The 12,326-nt window shown below is 42.4% G+C and overlaps 1 protein-coding gene across 8 annotated transcripts in view; it reads left to right on the top strand.

Moving 5' to 3' along the window:
* SIPA1L2 (signal induced proliferation associated 1 like 2) overlaps positions 1 to 12,326 on the top strand; it is a 246,883-nt gene that overhangs the window by 141,931 nt on the left and 92,626 nt on the right. For all 8 annotated transcript variants that reach the window (XM_070781985.1, XM_070781987.1, XM_070781986.1 and 5 more), the window contains 2 exons: positions 7,381 to 7,514; positions 9,260 to 9,448. In XM_070781985.1, coding sequence (XP_070638086.1) covers positions 7,381 to 7,514; positions 9,260 to 9,448 — 323 coding nt within the window. The remainder of the gene's footprint in view (positions 1 to 7,380; positions 7,515 to 9,259; positions 9,449 to 12,326) is intronic.

Genomic DNA, 12,326 nt, shown 5'->3' with positions numbered 1-12,326 from the left:
CCATGGGATTCTCCAGGCAAGAACACTGGAGTGGGTTGCCATTGCCTTCTCCACCTAGAAGCTTATTAAAACCCACCGACCCTGTATTTGTTTAGATCCAAAATTTATTTCATTCTTTGCCCCACTTAAAAAAATTAAAGGAAAGCTGGACAACTACTCCCCTCAGCAGTGGCTGGCCCTCTCAGCTTTTATGCAGAAACCTTTCTTGCTCTTGTAGTATTTTCTTTCTCCTTCCCATTCTCATAGCAGATAATACTAAAATTTATACCTTAATTTTATACCAATGAGGAACTCATTGGTAGCTACCTTACTTCGCAAGTTACACTTTTTATTCAAGGCTTTCTTAAAATTGTGTCTCCTAAGATACCATCCTTACATTCAGGAGAGTTTTGCTGTCTCATCTTTAAGTTGTGTTCATTTTACTGTGTATGAGTTGATTTTTACAATTTAAATCTTTACAGTAATGTCATCACCCTTGAGTTGCCTTATTTTTTTTCACTTTTTATTTTGTATTGAAGTATAGCTAGTTAACAGCACTGTGATAGTTTCAGGTGGACAAAAAGGGACTCAGCCATACACATACATGCATTCTTTCTCCCCCAAACTCCCCGCCCATGCAGGCTGCCACGTAACACTGAGCAGAGTTCCCTGTGCTATACAGTAGGTGCTTGTTGGTTATCCATGTTAAATATAGCAGCGTGTACATGTCCATCCCAAGCTCCCTAACTATCCCTGCTCCCCATCCTCCCTGCTGGCAACCATAAGTTTGTTCACACTTGAGTTGATTGACATGAAGGAGCTCTAAAGCCAGACTGCCTAGCTGTGCATCCTGACTCAGTCATCACGGGCTTCTGACTTTGAGCATGTCATCAACCTCTCAGCTTCAGTATTGCTTTCTGTGAAATGGGAATACCTGCTCACAGGCATGGAGATGAATGAGTTAATTTATATAAGGTATCCTTAATACTGTTATTTTCACTGTAATACACTGGATTTTTTAAGCTTCACTGATGCTTTGGTTAAATTTTGGTCAGAAGAGCCTTCATATAACCAAAAAGCATCATTTTCCTCATCAAATTTTGTAATTTAATCCATGAAACATTAGCAGGGAGTTTGAGGTTCCTTGAGGTTCTCTAATGACTCTTAATGTTATTATCTGTGAAAGCAGATCCTATTGTTTTCTTCATTCATTTATGAATTTTTCATTCTTTATTTATATCTGTATAACTCCTGGAACAGAGGAGGTGATTAAACAGTGGTTTGGAGGGGAAGATGACAGAAGATAGGAGTTTAGGTAGGAGTTTAGACAGCAGTCACCTGCAGCCATGGGTCTAACCCAGATAGGCAGTGAGCTGACAGTGAAATCATCAGCTGATTGTTGAAAGAACATGGAACCATTAAAGGAAAGCTTTGCTGTGTGTACTGACCAATGCAGAGGGAAGGGGCCCGACCCAGTCACTGGTGGTTCTGGTGGACTTGCTGATGGCACCATGGCCAGGGTGAGAAACCTCGTGAGGGAGAGGCACAGGGCTTCTCTTACATGCTGGCCTCCACAGCCTGGAGCGTTGGGATCCTTGCCTCTTCAGTCCATGAGATGAGCCCAGTACATCTACCGTCCAAGATTTGACAGTGCCTGGAAACAGCCTTTGGACTAAGGTTCCACATAGCCCTTAAAAAAAAAAAAAAAAAACTTCCAAATTAGAATTTTTTCTTTTCTTTACTGAACAAAGTGCACCAGAGCTATGTGCTGAATCTCATTTCCTACATTGAAATCTTGTTAATCGATTTAAAAAAAAAAAAATCTAGCCTTTTATTTGCATGATATATGGATTTTCATTCAGCTTTCCCACAGTCTTTTCACAGCTTCTATTCTGCCAAGGACGGATTTTATTTGATTCTCTGTTGCAGCAGTTTTATGGAAATCGGGTGCTTGGGATGAAGATGGGCCCCTTGGGTGAGGGGCTCATTGTCCTGTCCCCCAGAGGGCAAGGCTCTTGTGATGCACATGAACAGGCTGAGCTGTCCTGAAAGGGACCAGGTGTCATCTGAGGGTTACCTCGGCTCCCTCCTGGAGACATAGGGAGCACCTTTCCTGTGCTTATCTTCATGATATGTGGAACCCTATATAAAAGCTAGACGGAGTGCTCCAGTGTGCAGCAGAAGATAATCTTATTTCCTTAGAAACACATCCAGGTAACCTGCTTTATTCCTTGGTGAAACTGAAAGCACAGAGAGATTCCTTAGAAAATAGCTGCAGGGACTCAGAACTGGTGAGTCCAAAGGTCGAGTCGTGGTTGTACCTAGCCGAAAAGTCACCTCTGCTTGCGTTCAGAAGCGTGTGTCCGCACTGCTGTATTCAAAATGGATAACCGACAGTATAAGTATCGCACAAGGAACCCTCCTCAGTGTTATGTGCCAGCCTGGATGGGATGGGGGTTTGGGGGAGAATGGATGTATGTGCACGTATGGCTGAGACCCTTTGCTCTTCACCGGAAACAACCACAGCGTTGTTAATTGGCTGTACCCCGATACAAAATAAAAAGTTTGAGGTCTGGGAAGAAAAAGATAGTGTGTGTCTGTGAGAGATGGAGACAAGAGTCAAAAACAAGTGTGGCGCATGGCTTGGAAAGATAGACCCAAAGGAAAAAAAATGGTTTTCTTACTAATTTGCCATCTTTGGTGGAAAGGGTAATATACACATTAAAAAAAAGAAGAATTCTTGATAGAAATTACTCAGTAAAATATTATATATGCCACTGCTTTCTTCAAAAGACTATCCTGAATATAATATAATCTCTGATTACAGATTAACTTTTTGAGATTAAAAGTATGAATCTTGTTCAGTTTGACTCTTAAGCTGTGTTGGGCTCAAAAATCAAAATGCCCATAATGCTGTTCATTTGATTTTTTGTTTCTCATTGAGTTTTTTGTCAGTAGGATTCCTGCCTTCAACTATAATGCTTTTCTCAGGTTATTGATGATACATGTATTATATATATATATATATATTTTGTAGTGGGGCGTTGGTGCTGAGGTTAAGAACTACCCAAGGTTATTAAGTAGGTAATAAGTAGGAAAGCTCAGATTCAGAAACTGATTATCAGGCTCATTAGACTTATAGATGCTTATGCTAAGTCGCTTCGGTCATGTCTGACTCTGGGTGTCCCATGGACTGTAGCATGCCAGGCTCCTGTGCCCATGGAATTCTCCAGGCAAGAATACTGGAGAGAATTATAGATATTTAACAGTAAATGAATTTAGGGATGCTAGTTAAACTTGGTCATTTGTACATACATGTTCTCTCTCTCCCTTCCAAACAACACTAAAAAACTGATGGTGAAGGAGTACAAAAAGGGCATAAAGCCACAGAGGAACAAACTAGGAAGGTGCCACATAAGGCAAGGTATGCCAGAGTTAACTGATGAGCAGGGCGGTTCTGCAGCTTGGAGGATGACTCTTCCCCCAGCGCTGGAGGGCAGTGTGTGGCGAGGACAGGCCATCAGAAGATAGTCTACTCCACAGAGCAGGTTGGTGGAGTGAGCTGCGGTGGAGCAGCCTGTAGAGAGCTTTGGGCTGCTTCTAAGATGCTACTTGAGTAAACGCCAGCAGTGACTGCTGCTGCCCCACCCAGGCTCTGGGATTGGGTCACCACTGCATCCCATAGCCAAGGCTTCTCCCCAGTCATGGCCTCCCCACATCCACCTAAAAATATTAGAACTAATAAGTGAAATCAGCAAAGCTTCAGAATACAAGATTAATATACAGAGATCAGTTGCTTTTCCATAGATTAGTAATGAACTACTGAAAGAGAGAGTTAAAAAAAAACAATGCTATCTAAAATTTCATCTGAAAGAATAAAATATTTAGGAGTAAACTTAACTCTGAAAACTATAAAATATTGATGAAGGAAATTGAAGATGATACAAAGAAATGGAAAGATATCCTGTGCTCTTGGATTGGAAGGGTTTTATTAAAATGGTCCTACTCTCCAAAGCAGTCTACAGATCCAATGCAGTCTTTATCAGGATACCCATGATGTTTGTTTTTTGTAGAACTAGAACAGATAATTTTAAAATTCCTATGGATCCACAAAAACCAAAACAATCTTGAGGGAGAAGAACAAAGCTGGAGGTATCACCTCCCAGACGTCAGATTATACTACAAAGTGATAGTCGTCAAAACAGCATGGTACTGGCACAAAAACAGACATGGATCAATGGGACAGAACAGAGAGCTGAGGAATAAGCCCACACATTTATGGTCAAATAATCTATGATAAAGGAGGCAATATACAGTGGAGAAAAGACAGCTTTATCAATAATTGGTGCTTGGAAGACTGGACAGCTGCATGTGAAAGAGTGAGATGAGAATGTTTCCTTACACCATCTGCAGAAATAATTCAAAATGGATTAAAGATCTAAATCTTGCAGACCATAAAGCTCACTGAAAAGAATACAAGCTGAACACTCTTTGACATAAGTCATAGCAGTATTTTTTTAAACCTGTCTCCTGAGGCAAAAGAAATGATAGCAAATATAATCAAATGGAGCCTCATTAAACTTAAAAGCTTTTGCAAAATAATCTATTGACAAAACAGAAAGACATTCTACCATATGTGAGAAAGTATCTGTAAATGATGACCAACAAGGGGTTAATAATGAAAACATAAATACCTCATCCAACTCAATATCACAAACCAAACAGCCCAGTCAGAAAATGGGCAGAAGACCTGAACAGACATTTTTCCAAAGAAGAAATACAGATGGGTAATCAGCACATGAAGGAATGCTCAACATCACTAATTATTAGAGAAATCAGAGTAACAATGATAGATCACCAGACAGTAGTCAGAATGGCCATCACCTCAAAGTCCACAAATGGGATATGTTGGTGAGGATGTGGATTAAAAGGGAACCCTCCTACACTGTTGGTGGGAATGTAAATTGATACAGCCAGTACGGAGAATAGTTTAGAGGTTCCTCAAAAACTGAACATAGAGTTGTCATGGGATCCTGCAATCCCAGTCCTGGGCATATACCTGAAGAAAACTATAATTCAAAAAGATACATGCACCCCTGTGGTCATAGTAACACTGTTCACAATAGCCAAGACATGGAAGCAACCTGATGAATGGATGAATTGAATGAATCCATTCAGTAGATGAATGGATAAAGAATTGGTACAGTCCTTTTGGTCCTGACTGGTTCAAAAGGAAATTATGTCAGTATTTATCTTTATTATTCAGCCATAAAAAAGAATGAAACACCGCCATTTGTAGCAATGTGGTTGTACTTGAAGAATATTATGTTTAGTGAAATAAGTCAGAGAAAGACAAGTAATTATTGATTGGTATGTAGAATCTAAAAAATAAAACAACTGAATATATATAGCAGAACAAACAGACTCGCAGATACAGAAAGCAAACTAGTGGGACCCAGTGAGGGAAGGAGAGGGTAGAGGGCTAGGGTAGGGGATGAAGAGATGCAGATTGTTTTGTATGAAATAGATAAGCAACAAGGATATATTGTACAGCACAGGGAATTATAGTCATTACTTTGTATATAACTTTTAATAGAATAAAATCTATAAAATACTGAATCACTATGCTGTATGCCTGAAATGAACATAATATTGTAAATTAGCTATACTTAAAAAAAAAAAAAAAAGAAGTTGAAAGCATATAGAATCTTCCTAGACCAGGGATTGAACCTGTGTCCCCTGCATTGGCAGGTGAATTCTTAACCACTGGACCACCAGGGAAGCCCTTGACTTTCTTTTGATTTGTATCACAGGTTTTATCAAAAGCCTACCAAGAAACTGATTTGGGCATTTTTGCAAGTCACTTCTTGAAATATGTTCTTAATGCAGCAGGCTATTAATAAATAACTCGTTGGTAAATAATTCATTTTTTGCAATGCATTTTAAATTTATTATTTATTTTTAATTTCACTGGAGTTGTGCATGTTTGTAACAGTTAAGCAGACTATTATCAGTACATAATTTACAAGGATGAGGGATCCATGAAAAACGAAGACTCACTTCCTATTGTATAAGCCCAGGACTGAGGCAATAATTCACCTTTTTAGTCCCTAAAATAGGGGACTTGCTGCTTCTAGTCCTGACTGGTTCAAAAGGAAATTATGTCAGTATTTATCTCATTTGGTTACAAGTAAAAAGTAAATGATCTGCCTTTGAAGATGTAGCCAGTGTTCATTAGCGGCTTTGGATAATATTTTCCTTGAGTGATACAAGTACTGTTTTTCTTTGTTGACCTTAACCTATTTTCTACTTTATGAATAACATTCCTTATTCCTTCAGAAATTACTGTGGCAGGAGATGTTAGCATAGCCCAAAGCCTTTGGAATACCTATGGCTTTTTTCAAGCTTACAAACATGTGATGGAGCATGTTTCTCTTTAACTGAAAACTATACATCAGAAAGATTGGCCCAAACTACTAAGGTGACATTGAAAAGGGATAAAAGTGAAAAAGGAGGAGGTTGTTAAAGTGATTTTGCATACAGGGTGAAAAAAACCAGCTTTGTAAGTGCGCACCTTGGAGAATGGACTGGGCAGCAGTTCATTAAGAAGTAAATGAATAACACCTGGGGCTTTGCGTGGCTCGCTCGCTTAGCGTGGATTATTGGTATGAAGGTTTGCTAAAATCGAGAAGCAGCATGAATAAACATTTGCATATTTGCACCGTCCGTGTTGTATGGGTTGGACCACATCTGAGTGTTGTGTTAAGTCTGGGTCCTTGCAGAAGACACTTAAAAAGTGTGGTTGGAGTGAAGCTTTTATACTTCTTTCAGCAGAGCTCACTTACGCATCCAGAAGGGCTTCTCCCAGAGCTGAGCTTGCCGTCACTGGCAGCGTTCAGACTGGAATATATGCTTCATGACGGGGAAGTTTTTCTGGGTTGTGACCCCACGGCCAAGACCATGTCTGGCACACAAGTGTTCTGTGAGTAAGAGACTAGTGATCATGTCTTAGGAAGAATGTCCTTGCAGGTCCCTATGCTAGCTGCCTCATGGTCACCTACCAGGTGGGCACTCAACCCAGTGCTCTGTGCCGTTCTAGAGCACTGCCTGGGGGGATGGGGCGGGAGACGGGAGTGGGGTTCACGAGGGGGCAGACATATGTATACCTGTGGCTGATTCATGTTGAGGTATGGCAGAAACCAACGCAATATTGTGAAGCAAGTGTCCTCTTGCAATAAAAAAGAAAAGTGCGTCTAAGTTGGAGATAAAAAAATTGATCACGTTTGTGGGAAATCCTGCACCGGAGACGCTGGTGCATCTTCTGGACTAGATACACAAGTTGCAGGATCCCCATCCTCTTCCTGCTTCCTTCTTCTCATGCCTCCACTTTCTCCATCACAGAGCATCAGAACTATTTTGGAATCGATGAGAACCTCGGCCCTGTGGCAGTCAGCGTGCGGAGGGAGAAGGTGGAAGACCCCAAGGAGAAGGAAGGGTCCCAGTTCAACTACCGGGTGGTTTTCAGGACAAGTGAGGTACTGGGCGAGTGTGGCGTCTGCCCCGGGCTGGGCCTCGGGTCACTGCTCGGGTTGTTTCCCACAATGTGTGGCTTTTATTGTCAGTGTTGCTCACACCAGTTAAGATGACTGAAAGGGCTTAGACTATTTGGTTCCGAGTGAAATATTTGCAAACTTGTGATGGGTGTTAAGTGGCAGCGATTTTACCATCACCTTACAGGACAGAAAGGATAAAATCATCAGAATGCAAGGTTCTTGGGCATAAGGCAGAGGACAAATCTGAACTATATGATTCATGTCAAAATTGAAAAACAACTTTAGAATCAAATGCAGAAAACCAGGAAGCCACCCATGAGGTGAGTGTTGACTTAGCGTGTCGGTGAGTCCAGGAGCTCCGTGGACCCACACGTCCTCCCACCAGCAACCAGGTTACTCCCCCACTGGTCTTGCTCTGAGTGAAAAGTGCGGCTATAACACAGATGGCTGATGCACGTAGATGGGAAAGTTGATTTACATAAAGACCCAAATCTGATTTGCACTTTAGTTTTTATCCTCTTGACCATTGTAATTAGATGGCAATGTGTTGATTACACAGTCCTGAATGTGTATTTTGGTGACTCCTGGGTCTGAGTTCAGAGAGCCCCTCAAAGGCTTTGCCCAAGCCTAGTACTCAGTGTCTACTTGGCTGTGCATTGGTATCTTATGGCCCAGGTTCTGTGCCATAAGTAGGAGAAACAAGCCCTCTCTGAAGATGGCATATTTTAAGCTGTGGACCTGTGCCATCCAGTTCAGTAGCTGCTAACTACAGGAGGCTATTTGAGTTTAAGGGAATTGAATAAGAAATAAGTTTCCACTGTCACACCTGTAACAGGTCACGTGCTCCACAGCCACTTGGGGATGATGGCTCCTGGGCCAGCCAGTGCAGCGGGAGGACGACCTCATCACTGCAGAAAGTCTTGTTGGACAGCGTGCCCTGGGCACTGTCAAATGCTAGGCGCCACTGTGACCTCCATCACTACGGCTGCTTTGTAGCCAGAGTGGAGGGTAGGGGGTGGGGTGGGATGAGAGCCAGACCTCTAGGCTGGCAGTGCTGCTGGGTTTCCTTTCTCGGCACATTAGACCTGGGATTAGATTTGCTGTGTCAGAACAGTGACTCCATGAGGACATATCACAGATGGGGAGGAAGAACCTTCTTGGACCTGAGTCACTTGCCTCTAGAGGTCTCAGAGTGGCCCCACCCAGCCTTGGGAATTGTCAGCAGTGGGAAGTTAAATAGAAGAACATGAAGAGTAGAAGAGAGAAAAAAATAAGAAAACAAATACAAAGGAAAAAATACAAAAAGAAACAAAGAAAACAAAAAGAGTAGAAGGAAAGAAGATGATGGTCCATGGGAGAACGGAAAGGGAAGGACGGAGGAGATGGCTACGACTGGCCCAGCCCTGGGGCTCCTGGCTAGTCAGCACTGTTGGCTCTGATTGCGGTGGGTGTGTCTTTATGTCTGCTTGGTGGGGCATTGCCCCCTCCTCCTCATGCCTTGGGCACATCTGGTTACGTCAGCCCCACCCAGCTCCTTCCTGACTTCTGTATACCTCTGTGTAAAGACTGATGAAGGTTGAATCTGCTTCTTCAGATTGAGAACTGTAGTCTCTTGTACTCACTTAGAAAAGAGCTTTCTCTTTCTTGCTCTTTTTTTTTAAGGCAGTTGAAACATTATGCTTTAAAGAGTCAAGGTTAACTGCAGTGTGTGCTATTTTGCCCCACAGCTGACAACGCTGAGAGGAGCAATTTTGGAGGATGCCATACCCTCTACCGCCAGGCATGGGACTGCACGTGGGCTCCCGCTCAAAGAAGTTCTGGAATACGTCATTCCTGAGCTCAGCATCCAGTGCCTGAGGCAAGCCTCCAGCTCACCCAAGGTCTCAGAGCAGCTGCTCAAGCTCGATGAGCAAGGGGTGTGTATCACGTACGAGACTGAAGTGTGTGACGCTTGGTGTCCATGGTCCTGAATGTTTCAGCGTTTTCCCATCCATCTTCCTTTTAAGACTATTTATTTTTAACGCCTTAAAAGCATTTTCTCTCCAGTTTTTCTCAAATGTGCCTGTATTACTAGTTAAGATGCCTTTATTATTAAGTAATGCATCTCCTGCTGAGTTGTGACTTGCATTGTTTTTTTAAAGATGATTGTGTACTTGTTTTATTTTTAAAATTATTTATTTATTTTTGGCTGTGTTGCGTCTTTGTTGCTACACGGGTTTTCTCTTGTGGCCAGCAGGGACTACTCTCTGGCTGTGGTGTGATGACTTCTCATTTTGGTGGCTTCTCTGGTTGCATGCAGAGCACAGGCTCTAGGCGCAAGGGCTTCAGTAGTTAACGTATGTGGGCTCAGTAGCTGTGGCTTGCAAGCTCTGGAGCACAGGCTCAGTAGCTGTGGCTCAAAGGCTTAGTTGCTCTGCAGCATGTGGAATTTTAGTTCCTAGACTAGGGACTAAACCCCTATCCTCTGCATTGGTAGGTGGATTCTTAATCACTCGACCACCAGGGAAGTCTGTGACTTGCATTATTTTTATCAAGGTCTGGTATGTCCCAGCCAGCAGGAGCAGATCTGATTCATGACTGTTAGGGATCGCTGGTGTCTTTCCCCAGGGTTTTTGTAGTTGTTGTTGTTGTTTTTAAATTTATTTATTTCATCTGTTTATTTGGCTATGCCTGGTCTTAGTTGCAGAATGTGGGTCTGTGATGTGGCATGTGGGATCTAGCTCCCTGACCAGGGGTCAAACCTAGGCCCTCTGTGTTGAGAGCATGGAGTCCTAGCTGCTGGGCCACCGGGGAAGTCCATCCCCTGAGTTTAAAGAACTCACATTGGACCTTTCCCTGAACTATTTCCCTGAATTTATTGTTGTTTACTGTGTGTAAAACATCAGGTTTACGGATGGCAGTGAACAGCATGCATCAGGAAAATCGAGACGCTAAGACCTAGTCCTTACTCTTGGGGAGATCACTATGACAGAGCACAAAGGCCCTTGCAAGGCAGAATGTGGCCGTGGTGGGTTTGAAGAGGCAGAAGTGCAGTGTGTTCTGGGGAAAGAGATTTGAGTAGAATTCCAACAGGGAGATATGAGTACTTAGCTCTTTTAGAAACTATGACTCTTTTCTTTTCAAGGAAGGGGCACACGCAGGGAAGCTGAGAGTTAAAACAACGACAATAAGCATAGAAGAATGAATGCTGGGCTAAGGCTTATGCACTTGATATGGAAGGCAGGAGGAAGCATTGAAGGTTTTCGAGTGGGACAGGACATGATGGTAGCTGTGCTTTAGGAAGATTATCTCGTAGAAGGGAATTGGACAGTCAGGTGAAGGTAGAGCTTCATAGTGGCCTGGAGCTCAATTATATGATTATTGACATCATCCGGGAGAGAATGATGGACAGGATGTACCCAGAAGATGGAAAGAGGTCTTTTAACTTCAGATGCAAGATAATTTGTAGGCAAAACTGAGAGGTAGGTGCCCAAGAGTATGCAGTTTGTTTTAAATGAGTGGATTTGTGTTTAAGTCCCTCATGGCTTACACAGTTAAGAATCTGCCTGGAATCCCAGAGACCTGGGTCAGGAAGATCCCCTGGAGAAGGACATGGCAACCCACTTCAGTGTCCTTGCCTGGAGAATCCCATGAACTGAGGAGCCTGGCAGGCTACAGTCCATGGGGTCGCAAAGAGTTGGACACAACTCAGCGGCTGGCACTTTTCACTTTTCTTTCACCTGGTTTAAACAAAAGAAAAAGACAATTGTGATGTGGTTCCAGAATTTTCCAAGGAAAATATTTTGGCACATTTTGGAGGGAAGATGTGGTACTTCCTGGTTGACCCAGTAACACTCATTGTATTGTATTGGTAGAGTGTTTGATCCTTGGATGGCTGGAATTCTAAAAGAGATGAAGTTTTAATTTTTCTAGCAAATTAACACTGCATTCTCAGCCAGAGGAAGCAGACACCATGATATTCGGAATGGATAATCCTGAGATCTGCCTTTCTCAACATTGAGGCCTGACATATTCAAACCAACAACTAAACCTGAGTAGTTGACTTCTAAAATTGCACAGAAGCATTCACCATGGTTATCACTAGTAAAGTGTGTGGTATGTAATGGCCATGAGGCAGCTGAGAAAATCCTGTTGTCATGGAGGGGCAGAGCAGGTGTGTTGCTGCTGGTCTGGGGACTCAGGGTTCAGGTGGGCTTGGTGTGAAGCATTTGTCACTGAGCCAGACTTGGGTCTGCTTGCTTGCACAGAGTCAAGCCAGGTTGTGGTGAGGGTGAGTGCAGTGTTTATTTTAAGGAAACCAGTCCATCCTATAGCCCCAATTATATGTTTCCAGTGCTTTTTCTTTTGAATTATATTTACTTGACTCTGCTATACTTTATTAATAGTGTACAATATGATGTCTTGACTTCCCACAACTCTTAATGATATCTAAAGGTATCTTAGTGGTGTCTTATCTCATATTCTAGTTTCTAAAGGGTCTTAAAAGTTACACTCATGGGTTGGGGTGTTTGAGAGTTTCTTTCAGTTAGTGCTGTTTTTATCCACTTTCCTAATAAAAAGCTGCCCAGGGAGGGAATGGGCCAATTTTATGTTACTATTCTTAAGGGGTTTTAATATCAAAAAATTACTTAAAAAGGATAGATTGTTGTTTCCTGCTTTCTTGGAGTTTGGAATCTATTCATGGTTTGACACTGAGTTTATCTGCTCCGTACAAGAAATGCTGTAATAGAGGTATAGTAGGTCCCAGACCATTCATTCCATTCTTTATGTTTGGTGAGATGTGTTGAGCAGGAA

This window comes from Bos indicus, chromosome 28 (genome assembly GCF_029378745.1).
Source record: "Bos indicus isolate NIAB-ARS_2022 breed Sahiwal x Tharparkar chromosome 28, NIAB-ARS_B.indTharparkar_mat_pri_1.0, whole genome shotgun sequence".
NCBI lineage: Eukaryota > Metazoa > Chordata > Mammalia > Artiodactyla > Bovidae > Bos > Bos indicus.
Note: the sequence above shows the minus strand (reverse complement) of the source record. Positions and strands in the feature narration are given on the sequence as shown.